The following is an 18,946-nucleotide window of genomic DNA, read 5'->3' as shown; positions in this document are numbered from 1 at the left end:
TACAAAAGTTAATGTGGTTTCTACACTTGAAGATTCTTAGAATTGAAAACATAGAAAGGAGGGGTTAGACATTGCATAACCTCAAGTTGTCAAAGCAGGATGAGGAATAAGGCTCTTAGGAAGGAAGAGACAGCTTCATGGCAGAAGCAAGGAGTCCAGGGAAGGTGGTAAGAACTGCCTCAGAGCCTCAGCGAGCTAGTGAAACATTAAAACTTCTAAATAGCAATTAATAAGATCTAGAGAAGCATTGGAAGCCCCTGGCTAAAGTATGGTCAGGTACACAGAACCACAACAGAGGCAAGAATGTGACCATGTTTAGAAATCAAATGTCAGAATATGGTAAATTAGTCAGCAGTAAGTGAAGAAGTCAAAGGTATGGTACATAGTAATAAAATTCAGGGCAGGCACCAAGTTTAGGTTTCAAGTACTCTAAGCTTAAGGAACTAGACAGGTAGTAAATGAGTTGTGACAGTAGTTTATAAACTAAAGAGAGTATATGGAATTAAATTAAACAACTGAAAGTTTGGGGACAGGCTAACATTTAGGTGGCACTGTGACAGCAATTTATATAAATTCAGATAATCCTCCAAATGACTGCACAAAATTAGTGGTAGCCATATATTATAGATGAGCAAACTGAGGCTGTGTCATAGAACTTTTCTAAAGACAAAGAGCTAGTAGGTTATAGAATGGAAATTCTGGGATTTATTCATGTTCCAAGCTTCTGTCATATTACCAGGCACTGAAATTGAACAACTGAAGGCCTTTAACAATTTTGGAAAACGCATAAGGACTTTGGGCTAACATTTGCTTTAGTGTGGTAGCATTTACATGATCCTTGACTAGAAAGTGAAAAACCTGTAATAAGTGATCTGAGAACAGTGAGAGTTTGCCAAAATCACGTAAGCAACATTGTGACTTGGTGATCAGTGCATTTCCTGCTTGTTCTTTGGAAGTAACTTCCACAATCCATCTTTCAGGAGAATGAGACTCATTTGTAATGAATATATGCCCAACCCCCGGTTTTTAGAATGTTAAAGAAGTGAAGCGACTTTAAAAGTCTTAAGTATTTTTCAGATGAGAAAATTGAGATTAAGACAGGTTAATATACTTAAAATTTTAAAAATAACGTCTATCCAGGGCCAGAGGGGGGGGAAATACCAAACGAACATGTTGAGAGTGTTTTTGTTCACTTGTTCCCACTTAGATATTTATGGGGAAAGGTCTTTAGAAGACTGAAGAATATCAACACATCTATGGTGCTATGTATATTTATTCACGAAATTTTTGTCTGAATCACAAAAATCTCGTATTTCTTTTAAGCTTTCAAACAAAATAATTTTATTTAAAAATAGTTTCTTATTTAAGAAAATTACTAAATTATGAAGAATATAAGCAATTGTTTTTCATGATGTATCAGCCTTGTGCTTAATTTGCCATTAGGAGGAAACAATAGTCTCTAAGAAAGCTAATTGAGTATTGTAGCTTTTCAAAATGGATTGGATTATATTCCCCCAGTGACATGTTAAAGTCTCAACCTCCAATAACTCAGCATGTGATGTTATTTATAAATAGAGTTATTAGAGATGTAATTAGTTAAGGTGAGACTGTGACTGAATCCATTACGACTGGTGTTCTTCTAAAAAGATGATGTGAAGACACACGAGGAGAATACATGTGATGAGAGGCAGACATTGGAGTGATGCAGCTGCAAGTCAAGAAACATCGAAGCTTGACCACCACCAAGGAAGCTAGGAGGGGGCACGGAGGGATTCTCCCCTGTAGGTTTCTGAGGAAGCATGACCCTGCTGACACTTTGCTTCAGTACAGCTAGACTCCAGAATTGTGAGACAATAAATCTCTGCTGTTTTGAGACAGTTTCTGGTATCTTATTATGGCAGACCTAGAAGACTAATATGTTACATTGTTCATCAAAATATATTCACCATTCCATCATTGGTGTCACAATTAAAATACTTAGAGGAAATATAATAAAATGTCATGTCTTCGACATCCACCATCCTCTTTAAATATTTTCTTTTATTGTTCTGTATTTTCTAATTATTACCTCTACTCTATCATTCAAATTATATTTATGTCTCCCCACTCCATTTTTACTTTGTTACATAAAAATGCACACTACACACACACACTCACACACACAGACATATGCATAGAGTATTTTAGTTAAAAATCCCTATGATCAGGGCATTCATAGCTTATGTTATTAAATATTATAGTTAAGTAGAGTTCCTCAACGTGAAGATACAAATCAATGTCCAAGAATGAGTATAGATGCACAATACCAAACATATATTTTAGAATCAATATGACTTATTAACTCTTGGCAGATGCAGAAATCAGAGGTTCTTTCTGTGCCTCAGGGTTGCAATAAGGAATGTCATTATAAACTTATCAGAGTTTTGCATTATAATAGAGCTGTTGTTAGAGATGGTTTTATAGCTGATAAAAATTTCTGATAAGCCTACTTGTAGCGTGTCTAAAAATTGGTTTGCATTATTTTCCTTTATTTGTCCTTAGAGGGTGGCTTAAGATGCTTCTCTCTGCTTCATAAAATTGATTATCAAAATAAAAATAATCCAATGCATCAGAAAATTCCATTGACTCAACCTTCAAAACATATCCAGAATCTGACAATTTCTCAAGCTTTCATGCTGACAGACTAGACTGAGCCATGGCCATTTCTAGCCTGTATTAGGGCATTAGCCTCTTAACTATTCTCCCTTCCTGTATTCCTGCCCAAATCTCACACACTGATCTGTTCTCCATAGTATAGCCAGAGTGGTCACTCAGATAATTTCACTTCTCTGCTTAAACCCCTGGAATAAGTCTTTATTTCCACTCAGAATACAAAACAAGGTCTTAAAATTGCCTAAAATTATTGGAATCTAATTGTGCTCCTCTCCCCCATTATATGTGACTTCATCCTCCACAAGTCTCTACCTTGCTTGCCTGCTCATCCACACTGTCGCCCCTGATGGTCCTAGAAAATGTCAATACATGCCTACCTTAACACAGTACTGGCTATTTGCTCTGTGGGCTATTCTTCCCTCCTATAGCTACACATCTAGCTCATCCTCTTCAAGTTGTCTTCCTCAAAGAGATCAATCCTGATGGTAGAATGTAACAGTGTTATCCCTCACTCTTCAACCCAGAACTTGTGACACCCCACACTTGCTCTACTTCTACTTTTTCTTGTATCACATTCTCTTTCTCTCTCTCTCTCTCTCTCTCTCTCTGTGTGTGTGTGTGTGTGTGTGTGTGTGTGTGTGTGTGTGTGTGTGTTATGGTTAGTGTTTATTATCTGTCTCTCTCCACTAGAAGTTAAGCTCCAGAGGGCAGAAAATTTCTGTCTTGTTTTCGTGTTTAGCAATGTATCACCAACTATGGAGTCCAGGACATGGTGTATTCACAATAAAATGTGCTGCTAAGTGAAACATGGTTATTATGGAAGAACATATTTTATGGTAATCACTATTACACTTAGGTGATAACACTGTTGAGGGGTTTAAATAATATCTTAATTACTGACATTAAATACCATCTCAAAATATTACTGATTGATGCCTATTAAAGTGACAACCTGTCATACTGCACCACATGCTTCAAGTATAAATAGATTTGGGAGGCAACAGAAATATCTTTTCATTAATTTTCTATGTACGAGTGACTGACATTAGTAAACAGAATTTAAAAAGTCTGTGGAGAAGCAAGTTCTTCTCCTCATTAGCAGAATTATGTATGTTGGTCCTACCCATGGGCAAAAGAATGTGTCTCAGGTCTTTATTCCAGTTTTGATCCTTGCTCCCTTGCTTTAATCAATTCTGCCCTGGCCTTTCTCAACACCTGGAGTGAGAGACGCTCTTCACTAGAAGACCCAGCTAAGATCTGCCCTATCAGGAAAGTCAATGAAGGCCTGAAGGACAAAAATGATAAGCAGAACCTCACTTCCTTCCTTGAACAGTAATCCATGATATCTGGATTTCACACGCTCAAATTCCAATGCCAACTCACTGGAACCTGAGCCAAGATAGTCTTTGCCTTTGTGTCATCTGGAAAGTTGTATAGAGACCAAATCTCCAACCCCAGATCATTCTCATGAATGAAGCAGGTATTAAATAAATGCCAGTTACTATTATAATTATCCTGGAAACCAGGAATTTTTGTCCTCATTTCAATGATTTCTAGAGATGCCCAGTGAGTATCTGTGTTGTTTCTTGGTCCAACCATTTCCTCCTTATAAATGTCCTCCACAAGCCTTATTATCACTGGACCAGGTCACAGACAGGGTTATTGGCTTAGGTCCTCTGCTTAGAACATGAAAATGCCCATTCTCATTCATATTCTCAGTGTAGAACTGATATTAAGTCCTGAAATTCTACTGTACTGAATCTTTGCTCAAGAACAGACAGCTCTTTCCTACATGAATCCTGCTTTCTGGACATCTGGAATCATGCACTATACTGGCTGGTTACTCTGAAATAAGCCATGATCTCTTACCTTTACATGTCTCACTAGCTGCCTGGAGTCTTGTGGTATGAAATCATTGACCTGTTCAAAGTCACTCTTAGCCATCATTAAGTTGATAATTTATTGGGATTACTGTATATTGAGCCCCCCAACTTCTTCCTTAGGAACCAGTCACATTATATATACATTTTTTAAGTCCCAGGGTGTTTTCCATTCCTAGACTTCGATATTTTCATAGCTTATGTTGCTCTGTTCATAGAAGCTTTCATAACTAAGCCTTCTTAACCTATATTAAGTTGATAAGTCTTTGTGACGATTTTTAAGATAGATGATTTACAGCCTTTCTGGGATCTCCATTCTTACAGCAAAGCTTTGGATAAAGTATTATGTCTATTAACATATAACTCCTCCTGAAAAATCCCAAATACTGCTGAGGGAAGCTAACAGAAACAACAAACGACCAAAGTCAAGGTGACATTGAGTTATGCACAATATTCTACATAGGAGCAAGGATAAAGGGAAAAATTAAATCTTCAAGGTTTTTTTCACAGAAGTCTTCCAATAGGCAGTGGCATTTGAATTGGGCCTTAGGGCAGGAATTCTGATAGACTGGGCAATAAAGGGCATTCATGAGAAGGGACTATGAACACTGAAGTGCAGAGTTGTGCAACTGTATGACAGGACTGAGGAATGGTGAATCATAAAACAGGTTAGAAATGACTGGTAGAGAATGACTTTAGATGATGCAATCAAGGTTGAATATACTAGTTGGAATGCTTAGGATTTTAAACCTTTTCTCATAAAAAAGAATAACTTGTAATTTTTAAAATAGAGGAAAGAAAATAATATGTATATGTGTATATTATTTTTTAAACCTCTGAAAATAATGCGGAAGGCGGAATAGAAAGACTAGAGACTAGAAATTGTCCATTTAGGGAGAACTGCATTAGTTCAAGAGAGATCATAAGAGACAAAACTGGAGTTGTAATAAACAGACATAAAAAGCTGAATGAGAGAATTCCTAAATATAATTCATAGTATTTTTGATAAAGTTTACCCTGAAGTTTAGAAATCCAGATGGATGTAAATTTCATATGAGGGATGAATCAGGGAAAAGGAAATATGGGCAGGGAGAGAGATGAAGATTTTTGGTGTTGGGAAGATAACAATTTTATCTCAAGTTTAAAGTATTGAGAGACTTATAGGTGAAACACAATAAATAGTACAAAATAAGAAAGTATATATCTCTGCAGATATTTGAAGCTATGAGTGAAAGTACAAAGACATATTGTGGAATAAAGGAATAAGAATTGACTAAAGAATTAAAGATGAGTGGAAAGAGGGGAGGAAGGAAGAAAGAGAGTGATGGGAAACATCTAAGAGCAAATATTGGAGGATTCTAACATTTCAGTAGTCAGCATGTGAAAAGGAGTCTGTGCATAAAACTAGGGTGGCATCCCCTAGCCCCCCGTGGAAAAACTGTCTTCCACGAAACTGGTCCCTGGTGCCAGAAATTTTGGGGATGTACATGAATTGGTATAGTTATAGCTGTGTTCCAGTAAAACTGTCTTTCCAAAAACAAAGAATGGGTCAGATTTGGCCTGCAGGCCATAGTTTGCCAATCCTTGGTCTTTTCTTTTGCTTGCTATTTTTCCAAGGTCATGTATCACTGAGATGGGTATGCAGCAATGAAAATGAAAGTATTTCAAAACCAAAGAACTATAGCATGCACAAAAAAGTTTGTATTATTAAACTATCACAATCACTCTACTGTATTCTCTATAGAATGTCAATAACACTATTCCATGCAATGACTAGCAGGAATTAAATGCAAATAACGAATGCTCTGGAATACTACAAACTAGCACAACACAAAAGCACAGGGCTTTCATTTCTTAGGAAGGTGCTAGCAGATGTACAGGAAAGAAAATGCCAGGATTTTACTTCTGATCTTATTGCTCCTGTGTGTTGGGTTTCAGCAGATACAGTTGGCCCTGTAGGAAAACCAGCAGCATTCATTACTGGGTTAGTTCCAAATGAGGTTCATTGCATATATTTTAAGTAAGTTAGAATGAAAGTGACATTATATATTGTTACAAAAGATTCTGTCTTCTATGCAAATACTTCCTTGGCCACAGAAAAAGGGTTCTGAGTGGCTTTTAATGTAGTAAAGTAACTTTGAGAGGTATGGTTGGAAGTGTCTACATTTTACTCATAGGTTGGACATCTTTGGTGTTTAATAGTTTTAATCAGAATGAAAACTTTTTCCTTGTTTGCTGGTTTATAAAATGTAAATATAGGAATGAGGAGTTTGAAAACCCTGGGATATAAACATTATTCAAAAAAACTCTAGGATATAAACATATGATTCAAAATAGGTAGAAAAAAAAAGATGTTATTGTATTAAAGAGCTATAGCTTATATTTGAACACTTCTGGGCCCAAATAAGCAAGCAGGCAAACAAACAAACAATCATAGTGGTGGCTGGTGCCTGTCACAAAGTGGACCATCAATGAACACTTGAATATTGAATAAAATGATGTGCTTAGGCCAGGCACAGTAGCTCATGCCTGCTATCCCAACACTTTGGGAGGCCGAGGTGGGCGGATCACCTGAGATTGGGAGTTCAAGACCAGCTTGACCAACGTGGAGAAACCCCATCTCTACTAAAAATACAAAATTGGCCAGGCGTGGTGACAGATGCCTGTTATCCCAGCTACTCAGGAGGCTGAGGCAGGAGAATCGCTTGAACCTGGGAGGTGGAGGTTGCAGTGAGTCGAGATTGCACCATCACACTCCAGCCTGGGCAACAAGAACGAGATTCTGCCTCAAAAAAAAAAAAAAAAAAGCGATTAATTCCATTCAATTTTTCTTTTAAATTCACTAAAACATAAAGAATGCTGTAGAAATGTGATTAATGATTTTAACATAAACATAATAATTTCACTAAAAATATGTAGATGGCATGTTTGGACATAAAATATATCTCTGTGTTCCATGCAAGATATATGTTATACTTTTTTCAATTGATTTCCTGTTAACTATTATAATGCTATGACTTACAATAATTTTCTACATGAATATATTTCTCAAAATTCTTGTAAATAGTTTAATCTAACATGAATAAAATGATCAAATATGCTTTTTGAAATATTCTTATCTCAATAAAACACATATTTGCAAAAACATATTTGTTCTGATAAAAAGTATATAGTAATGTGTAAAGTATGTAGAAAATAAAAGTAAATATGAAAAACAATATTAAGGATCTGGAAGAATTAGGTTGCATATGTGTGGTGTGCATGTATACATGTATTTAGAAATAGGTTGTATACATGGTTTTACATTTTTTTCTATAGGATGAGAGAAGCAATTTTCCATGTCAATATTTATTTAATAAAGCCACCATATTAGGATAATAGTTGTTTTCCAATTTTTTAAAATTTTAATATAATTTTAAATGTCAGTAATAATTTTCTAAAATTGAAATTATATTTTAATGCTTTTAAAATTTTTATTAACAAATAATCCTCCAGAAAGATGGTGCCAATTTACTCTCCCACCAATAGAGGTGCCTCCACTGTGACTTTCCTAATTCAGACCAATACAACTGGAAAAAATAAGACTAACAAATAGGCAGTTAGAATTTGTGCCACATTTTGAATTTGGTACTCTGAGTTGCTCTTAATAATTTTTGAATATATTTTACTGCATATAGTTTTTATTTGCAAATTGTTTTACTGTTCTAGTGGTCAGCATTTTGCCATCAATTTAAAAGAACACTTAATAATCATATGTCTGTCTTGTAAGGTAAAACATGGCTGCACATATTTTCTTTAACAATGCTGAAGATCATTTTTTGGCTTAGAAAGGTATTACTTTTCGTTAATGTACTATCAAATGTACTCATTATCAACATTTAATTTATAATTTTCTAATTTTGCTTTCACAGTTAAAAATGTTCAATTTTGAGATTAAATAAATACTATTATTTGACCCAGCAATGTCATTACTGGATATATACTCAAAATAAAACAGTTTTACTAAAAAGACACATACATCTGTATATTCATCACTGCACTATTCATAACAGCAAAGACACGGAACCAACCCACGTGCCAGTCAATGATGGACTGTATAAAAGGTGGTGCGTACACATCATTGAATACTACACAGCCATAAAAAGAACAAAATCATGTCCTTTGCAGCGATATGGATACAACTTGAGGTCATTATCCTAAGTGAATTAACACAGGAATAGAAAACCAAATACTACATGTTTTCATGTGTAAGTGGGAGCTAAACAGTGAGTACCTATGGACATAAACATAGGACCAGCAGACACTTTGGACTAGTAGAAGTTGGGGAGAGAGCAGGTAGGGGTTGAAATGCCTACCTATTGGACACTATGCTCACTACTTGGATGATAGGATCTGAACCTTAAACCTCAGCATCACACCATACACCATGTAACAAACCTGCACACATACCCACTGTATCTAAAATAAATGTTGAAACTTTTATTCAGATCATTTCATGTTTTGTTTTGCAATTTTATGTGGTTATTCCTAATAGAATTTATTTTGGCCTGAAACGTAGAGAACAAGTTTTCAAAATAACACAATACATCAACAGAATTCAGCAAATAATCTTTCTCTATGGACTCACAATCACCCGTTGGATGTAGTTTTATATATAGCAGGTATATCTAGACTTTCTATTCTATTTCCTTTTATCAGCATTGTCTGGAGCAATATAATATTTTAACTATAGTTTTTATGTATTACATAAACATACACATTCTCTTATTGCCCTTTCTATTCAACAGTTTCTTGGTTATACTTCTGCAATTTAAAATAATATAAGTTCTAAGTATTATCTTATTTGGCCTCGTTTGGAATTTCTTTATACTTTTCAAATATTGTATGTAACATTAACAGCCTACATTTCTGAGTGCTCAAATTAAGATATCACTATCCATTTATATACTTTTTATGGTTAGTAAATTTTACCTTTTAAACTGTTCTGTATGGTTTTAATAAGCAGTAGTTTGAATTTTTTGTTGCTTAATGCTATGATTTGGATATTTGTGTCTACTCTAAAATTCATGTTGAAGCTCAATCACCAGTGCTGCAGTATTAAAAAGTAGGGTCGTTAGGAGGTGATTAGACCATGAAGTATTCTCTCTTCTGGATGTAATTAGTGTCTGTTAACAGTGCTTGATGTGGTGAGTTCAGCCCTTTTGACATTTCTTCCACATGAGGACACCTAGAATGCACCATACATGAGGAAACATTCTTCACCAGACACTCATTGAACTTGCTGGCACCTCGATCTAGAACTTACCAGTCTCCAAAACTGAGAAATAAATATCCATTCTGTGGTATTTTGTTATAGTAACACAAATAGACTAAGACGCTTAATGCATTTTTTCCCATATTTTCGAAATTATGTGTAAGAAATATGTGTACATGTATACATAAGGCATTTTGAACTGTTAATGAGTTTAATGAAACTATCTCTTCTGTTTCAGCATTAAGACACTGAATATTGTTGTGAGCTATTTCTATACTGGTATGATTAGGAAATATTAATAGATGCCAAAAAGATTTGAAGATGTAAATCTTTTCAGAAAGAACAAACAAGAGATACAATGAACACATTTAATAAACTATCAATTGAGTGTTAAAGTCTTTTTGTTTAATGATGCAGTAAATTATATTATTAAATATCTTACCTTGACTTATCCTTTTTATTCTTGGAGGAAATGCCCCTTTGTCATTTATTAGAATTTTATCTGCAGTGTACATTACAACTAAAAATGGAATAAACATAACTCAAACACTATTTTTCCTATCCATTGCTATTTGAGAATATTTGGTTCATGAACTCTGATTGCTCTTATATCCTTCACAAACAACTAGTGGAAAAAATAGAGTCATATTGCTGTAGGAAAATAATGCCAAGTTGCTAGAATATGTTCCCTTTTTCTCTTAAATCTTATTTCCTTTGTATGTTAAACCACACAAAGTCATCCAGCTTCGAAGATGTCAGAGAAAAGGACTTTGATTCAATTTAATAGAGCTGTCACCGTACTACAAGGCCAGCAATCATGCACTTCAAAAAGTACACAAAACTCAAAGAATCATGTTGATAGAGGTGGCTCCATGATGCCTCACTTTGTTAATCACAAGAGGTTGCTCAGAGTGTCATTTTTTTTTTTTCCTAGTGGTCCAATACAAAGTGAGAAATTCACCAGCAGCAAGGGACTCCAAAATTATAGGCTTGCTACCTTAGCTACTTTTCTATTATGGAAATACCACATATGGTGGAAATGATAGCACTCAGTGGTCCACTTTGGAAGCAGACATCTCCCTTCATCAGTTACGCATTTGTTCTATATTTTGGCAGTGTCATGGAAACCATTACGTGTAAGAAACAGTTATATATAATAGTTCAATCTTTCAAGATTTTTGCATTGTAGAACATTAGACTATGGCCTACTATATCATTTCTCTACATGAAGAGATTAGACCAGAGTTTTTATAAAGATCATTTCCAGTAATATGTTTTAATGACTTTATACAACCACTATTAAGCAGCTATTTTTTTTTTTTTTTTTTTTTTTTTGAGACTGAGTCTCGCTCTGTCGCCCAGGCTGGAGTGCAGTGGCGCAATCTCGGCTCACTGCAAGCTCCGCCTCCCGGGTTCACGCCATTCTCCTGCCTCAGCCTCTCCGAGTAGCTGGGACTACAGGCGCCCGCCAACACGCCCAGCTAATTTTTTGTATTTTTAGTAAAGATGGGGTTTCACTGTGGTCTCCATCTCCTGACCTCGTGATCCGCCCGCCCCGGCCTCCCAAAGTGCTGGGATTACAAGCGTGAGCCACCGCGCCCGGCCTAAGCAGCTATTTTAATGCCACTTAGCGTTAGATGTTAGGTGTACAAGAGTGAACAACACAGAAATCATATTTATGTAATGCTAGTTGTTTAACTTGGTGCTGGCTATCATTTTAGGTTTTATAGGACCACTTCACATGCAGTTTACAAAAATGGGACAATAATTAAATTGAGGATATTTTCAAAGTTTACTAAGAAAATCTGTTTTGATTAAAACCTATAATAATGAAATTTTAACTTCTGTTTTATAAAAACTCTTGTCAATACATTCTGCTTTATTATAATTGCTACATGTTTTAACTAGTAGAAACAATAAATGAAAACTTGCATATTTTCATTTTAATATGACTGGGTATATCCTTAAATAATGAAAAACTGATCTTTTCTTTTTGTAGAAACCATGTTAGAATAAAAATACCTATGGGAGGAATAAATATTGAATATTCACCTCAGTGGGAAACAACATATGTTTTTATTATACTCTTCAGGGACTCTAAGGAGTTCTAATTTACTTGTGACTGAACACTACTTCTTTCTTGAGAAGTTCAATTGTTAGGCCAAACACATGATGTCTTTTATTTATAAATATATGCTATAAAATAAACAGATTATGTACATATATCAAATGCCTTTTTATCTGCAGTTCATATTTATAAGAATAATGTGTATAAAAAAAGAGTCACAGTTTCAATTTTATAAAATGTTTCAAATTTATACATTGTTTAGTTTTAGTTTAGTTTTAAGTTTGCTGACTTTAGTTTTATTACAAATTTCCAATAAGCAATACAGCGTTGAATTATCAAATTTCCTTTATCGTCAAAAATATATCTCTATACCTAGGTTTTCCAGTGATGTAATCTTTCTAGATCTTTATATGTGTAATAAAATATATAAATACTATAGCAATCCCTTACTATATTTGAAATATTTCTCATTGTATTTATATTAAAAGTATATTATAATGAGATTTAAATCAAACAATGATATAAGTACATGATGCCTAGAGAATGACTTGGTTAAAAAAAAAAAAAGTCAAAGAACAAACCAGGAATACATACAGAGGAAAACAAGTAAACAGGTAGATTTTTCCATGGTACTTAATTTAGTCAAACATCAACTAAACTCCTTGAAAGTGCTTCAGGTAGGAACTGACAAACATTATCTACAAAGTGCTAGACAGTAAGTATTTTCGGTTGTGTAGGCCACATGGCCTTCTTGACACCTACTCATTCTTTGGGACATTAAGTATGAAAGTAGCTGTAGACAATATGTAAGCAAATAGGCATGTCTGTGTTTTAATAAATCTTATTTAAAGAGTCAGGCAAGGAAAAAGATTTGATTTCAAGGGCTGTGGTTTGCCAACCCAGCTTTAGAAGCATTATAAGATTTTGGAGGAGAAACAGATGTCCTTGTGAGAGGTGACAGCGTGCTGGCAGTCCTCAACAGCCCTTGCTCGCTCTGGGCGCTTCCTCTGCCTGGGCTCCCACTTTGGCGGCACTTGAGGAGCCCTTCAGCCTGCTGCTGCACTGTGGGAGCCCCTTTCTGGGCTGGCCAAGGCCAGAGCCAGCTGGCTCCCTCAACTTGCGGGGAGGTGTGGAGGGAGAGGTGTGGGCGGGAACCAGGGCCGTGTGCGGTGCTTGCAGGCCAGCACGAGTTCCGGGGGGGCATGGGCTCTGCGGACGGTGCACTCGGAGCCTCCGGGCCGGCCCCACCTGCCCGGGCAGTGAGGGGCTTAGCACCTGAGTCAGCAGCTGCTGTGCTCAATTTCTCACCAGGCCTTGGCTGCCTTCCTGCGGGGCAGGGCTCGGGACCTGCAGCCTGCCACTCCTGAGCCTCCCCCCACCTCCGTGGGCTCCTGTGCCACCCAAGCCCCCCAGACAAGCGCCGCCCCCTGCTCGAGGGTGCCCAGTCTCATGACCACCTGAGGGCTGAGGAGTGCCGGTGCACGGCACGGGACTGGCAGGCAGCTCCACCTGCCACCGGGTGAAGCCAGCTGGGCTCCTGAGTCTGGTGGGGAGGTGGAGAACCTTTGTGTCTAGCTCAGGGATTGTAAATACACCAATCGGCACCCTGTATCTAGCTCAAGGTTTGTAAACACACCAATCAGCACCCTGTGTCTAGCTCAGGGTTTGTGAATGCACCAGTCGACACTCTGTATCTAGCTAATCTGGTGGGGACGTGGAGAATCTTTGTGTCTAGCTCAGGGATTGTAAACGCACCAATCAGCACCCTGTCAAAACAGACCACTCGGCTCTACCAATCAGCAGGACGTGGGTGGGGCCAGATAAGAGAATAAAAGCGGGCTGCCCCAGCCAGCAGTGGCAACCCGCTCGGGTCCCCTTCCACACTGTGGAAGCTTTGTTCTTTCGCTCTTTGCAATAAATCTTGCTGCTGCTCACTCTTTGGGTCCACATTGCCTTTATGAGCTGTAACACTCACCGCGAAGGTCTGCAGCTTCACTCCTGAAGCCAGCGAGACCACGAACCCACCGGGAGGAACGAACAACTCCAGACGCGCTGCCTTAAGAGCTGTAACACTCACCGCAAAGGTCTGCCGCTTCACTCCTGAGCCAGCGAGACCACGAACCCACCAAAAGGAAGAAACTCCGAACACATCTGAACATCAGAAGGAACAAACTCCAGACACGCTGCCTTTAAGAACTGTAACACTGACCGCGAGGGTCCGTGGCTTCATTCTTGAAGTCAGTGAGACCAAGAACCCACCAATTCTGGACACACTTGTAGGTATAGCAATGAGGATCTGGGAGGATATGTGTAGGTTATATGCCATATTACACTAATTTATACAAGGGAGTTGAGTATCTATAGATTTTGGTATCTGCACGTTCCTGGAACCTAATCTTTCATGGATACCAATGACTACTATGACAACATCTGCATCTAAATTGTGTAAAACAATTTTAAAAGAAGAAAATACTATAGTAACCAAGACATTTTGGAAATGGGTAAAAGAAAGACATATGGATTAATTGAAAAAAACTAAGAATCCAGAAGTTGACCCGCATGTATACCATTGATTGATTTTTGACAAGGTGTAAAAGTAATTCCATGGATAAGGAATAAGCTTTTAAACACAAGGCTCTGGAACAATGGTATCACCAAGTTTTTCTATTTTCCTTTCCTTCATTGCCAGATAATTTTAAGATGGAGTCTGGAAAGAAGATTAATTAGACTAGATGGTATTTGTCAGTTGAGAAGTTAGAAATAAGTTCATTTGCTAAACAAATAAGATGGTTATGATATTCATGCTAAGAAAGATCAGAAAATTCAAATAATCACTGTGATGAAAATTTTAGGAGGCCAATTCAAAATTAATTAGGATTACCTAGAAGAATTAAGAGCCTAGTTGAGGAATTCCATAAGAATTTTAGTGGAACAAGCCATTATTATGAATTTTGACAAAATACAAGCTGGAAATTGACAAATGTAGGAATCTAATACATCAACATTTGCTCTTCCCAATCTTCTTTCCACCCTTGTTTATTCTACCCTCTAAACACTGGAGATCAATTCAAAGGACTGGCTTTAGCCTCCAGCTACTGAACAGCTTTGGTTAATAAGAAGCACCTGCAGAAGACTAGAAGCCAACAGGAAAGGGGTTGTCTAGTATTTTCTAGTCTCCTCCCTGTCTGTTCTTATTGGATTACCTGTGTCCTACTTCCAAAGGCCACACCTTCTGTAACCTAGAAGCTTTCCGTTTCAGGTTCTGGTCCTTCTCTTACCTCTGTCTCTTTAGGCCCAATGCTGGTAACTATGTTTTGCTGTTATTGGTCTCTTGAAAACTGTAAGATCCTTAGTTTTCCTTAAACTCTACCCACATTTTAATAAGTAATTACCATATTAAACGCTCCCCAAATACCCAATTAGACTGCTTATTCGCTGATGTGACTCTGATCAACACAGTGGATGAGCATATTGGAAAATGTCAACAAATGCCTTGCAAATGATTTATTATAATGACTAAAGGACTAGAAAGGCAAGAAAAACTGGAAGGAGATTAGGAGATGTAGGTGAGGTCAAAATAATCAAAGAATAGTTGCAATGGGAATGAAGAACAGGAAAAGTGAAAAGTAGCAAGATTATGTTTAAAAAGACCAAATTTAAGGTTTTATTTACTAATAATGAAGAATTTGTGTCCTGATTATTTCCAAGAGGTGGCTATGGGATGAATTGTTTGAGAGACATTTTAACTCTGCTACATTTACCAAGAACCTTATATGTGAGAAATGATGTATTAGGCATTGTATGTGAGTTGTAACAGCTAAACCACAAACTATCAGCCTGTAAAAGTACAAGGACAATACCACATTTAAATTTGTAATTAATTTTATCATGGTTTTAAGATATTTTGTAGACAAAATTATATCACATTGAACATACCAAATAGAATGACTTGTTCTTTCATGTTACTGAATTTTCAGCCATAAATTACACACCTAAAGCCTTTTAAACGTTGGGGTAATATATGAAGCAAAAACACACAACCATACATACACAGACACAAACCACTAAGTTTATCGTCAAAGGAAAATTAATTTCACTGCCACAAAGTAACACTTGAAAATTCCACAAGATAGAACTTCTTTAAATAATGAAAAATCTTCTCTTTCTGGTAAACACAATTCTTTAAACTTTTTCCTTTTTCACATCCTTACCAATTTGATAGCAATTACAAGGGGAGACTAGTGATTTCAAATATGCCTTAAAGTAAGAACTGTTATCTAAGAAAACTGGCTTGTCATTAATATATCAAGGCTCTGAATTCAAATTCACAGATATTATCTCTTTCAATTTTTGCATAGTGCTTTTGTTAAATAAAATACATGAAATTAACTTATATTCTGAATTATATAAAATGAAACACAAAACTTTAAATTTAAAAATGATATACCATGCCATAGAGGATAGGAAATCTCAAGAATGTTCCAGTGATTTCCTCTTTCCCATATTAAAAAAAATGCCACCACTGAAGATACCTTTAGAAAGAGTATGTTGTATTGTGTTCAACCTGACAAAGAAGCTATTTCAAGAAATGAGAATAATAAAAGTTATTTCTAAACTTTGAGAGATCTGTTGTAATGAATTGAACTAGTTCAGTTTCTGATTGCTTGCCAGCGGTATAGCTGTCTCCAACCTACTACTGTATTGATCTGGTAGCCTTTGTGGCAGTGCATAAAGAATAACTGTCTGTGTCAGGTACAACAGCAGGTGCCTTCTCTATTGAACTGGCTGCTGCCCTGATTACAATGAGGCTGTTTAGAGCACCTGGTGACCATGACAGGCTCTTTCTTCTCTATAGAAAAGAAACTCATTTCTAAAAGTTTACTGAACAGAAACTGAGAAACTCACCGGGAATCATCAGCCGTTGAGGTGCCAGAATGGATTCCAGTGAAGACAAAGTAAGAGATCTAGTGAAGGGAAGATGCCAGCTTGCAGTGGGAAATTCCTGATATTGCACACTAGGCTGAAGTTCCCATTTGGACCATTCTGAAGAAGTCTTGACCTCTTTTTTAAGAGAGGTCATATAATCTGTAAAATATGGCCAATCTGGCCTAATTACAGACATGGAGGAAGACGTCTGTATTGAAAGTGCTGGAGTTGCTGAAACTGTATAAAATGCAACATCGGTGGTGACTTCTGAAATATCAGGCACTGAGCCTGTCAATGGTGGCAGATTATTTTTGAAGTCATTTGCATGTGTAATTTCTGAATATCTCTTTAAAGTAACATCCGGATAAATTTGTAAGTTAAACTCAAAATCCAGAGAACTGTCACTTGGGTGAAGTTTGAACGGTGTATGAGATCCTTTACTTTTTTCCATATCCAATAAGCTGTCTTGATTTAGTACCTCAGTGGGGCCCATAGTTATGCCATATTGTCTTATTTTCAATAGTTTTAAAATGTTTTCTGATACTGACAGTTCATCAGTAGTCATTTTTGAAGTCAAATCAGAATTCATCAAGTCTGAAGAGATAGTTTGTGAAGGGACAATGGATAAACAAGTCTTATCCAAACATAAATTAACATCCAAATTACTTGATAGGGTAATGGATTCTTCCAAGGATGAGGATAAAATTGTTCTATTTGCACTCTTTTTAGAAGGAAATAAAGATGGCACTTCTGTGAATGCCACTGATGGTGTTATTTCAGTAGCAGAAGAAAATGAATGCCCAGAAGTGATAGTTTGAGCTCCCATTAGTGCATACCAGCTGGCTAATATCGCTGAGTTCATCCAGAATGTCTCATAAAAGTGGGACTGTTTGCTATGCAAAACTTGATCTGAGAATTCACGAGAGGATTTTATTTCAGTCATAGAACATGTTGCACATGTTTGGCTTAATTCTCTTAAAGAATCAGCAGCCTGTGATTTGATGTTTGTGAGTCTCTGGTTGCTTGAAGCTTCAGTAATAGCCTGATATTCACTGGGAATGAAGGCTTTTGTACTGAACCGGTGCAGAGCTGATGAGTTTAAGATGGTTACCTGTTTAGATATAATTATCTTAGGAGGAAAAATGGGAGACATCGAGGGGCTGAGCAATCTCCAGTGCTCTCTTCTTGAAATTAAAGAATCAGCTGAATATTCTTCAGTATCCTCTTGAGCCCCCCTAGAGACAACTGGAGTTGCACTTATGGAGGCAGCTGTAAGCAGGAATCCACGGGAGAGTAATGAGTGCCTGTTTAGCTCAATATCAGCCCCTGGAATGCTTCTAATTACTGAAGTCATTGGGGTAGCAGATGAAGCAACAGTCTGATAGTTCTCAAATAATAAAGATTGTGTAGGAAAAATAAAATCTGACATTAAGGAAGACATGATAAATGGGGTCCTTGCTCTCCCATCAGGAAAAAAGAAACCTAGTGTGGCTGCTGAAGTTCGAATAAGTATATGTGATACCGATGTTTTGTCCTGGACAATTTGTGCTGGGTCATGAATACCAAAACTCAGGAATCGAGAAGAGGAAACATCTGCGGAAGAAAGAAGACTGTGTTTTGCTGAAAGCTCTCTAGTGACAATCAGTTCTTCGAGTAAGTAGCTTTCCAAGGGTGTGCTAATTCTTAACGTTGCCAAACCAGTGGTTGGGAGAATGTCATGCTTGACAATGCCTGTCTGTTTCGGACCTACAAAAAGGAAAAAAGCCAAAAAGATTAGAAAAATGAATTAGAAACGAACCACTTTGGCACTGGGATAAATCTCAGGCAAATTGCACTGCCACCTTACATCCATTATATGTAGACAAATATGGTTCTGTAAATCATATTTCTAATAAAAGTGTATGAGGAGTTTAATGATTTCACAAACTGCATAAATGCAAAAATTCCTATTATTTACACTCCATGGGAGGGCTAAAGTCAGAACAAATGGCATTACATAGAATTGACATATTCCCAACTAAATGACTCCTTTGAATAAGAAAACATGAAAAATTACAACTCCTTGTCATTGACACAACTAATGAATGTTTGACCTATCGGGTTAGAAATGTTAGAAATAATGTTTTACTTCCTCAATAGGCAAAATGTTCTGTTCATACTAGATAA

General features: G+C 36.8%; 1 protein-coding gene across 1 annotated transcript in view; it reads right to left on the bottom strand.

Moving 5' to 3' along the window:
* Positions 1-18,946, bottom strand: part of EYS (eyes shut homolog) — a 1,808,075-nt gene that overhangs the window by 875,791 nt on the left and 913,338 nt on the right. Inside the window, 1 exon segment of the mRNA XM_030809409.1 lies at positions 16,760-18,526. Within this exon segment, the coding sequence (XP_030665269.1) occupies positions 16,760-18,526 (1,767 nt within the window).

Source organism: Nomascus leucogenys, chromosome 3 (assembly GCF_006542625.1).
Source record: "Nomascus leucogenys isolate Asia chromosome 3, Asia_NLE_v1, whole genome shotgun sequence".
Lineage (NCBI taxonomy): Eukaryota > Metazoa > Chordata > Mammalia > Primates > Hylobatidae > Nomascus > Nomascus leucogenys.
Note: the sequence above shows the minus strand (reverse complement) of the source record. Positions and strands in the feature narration are given on the sequence as shown.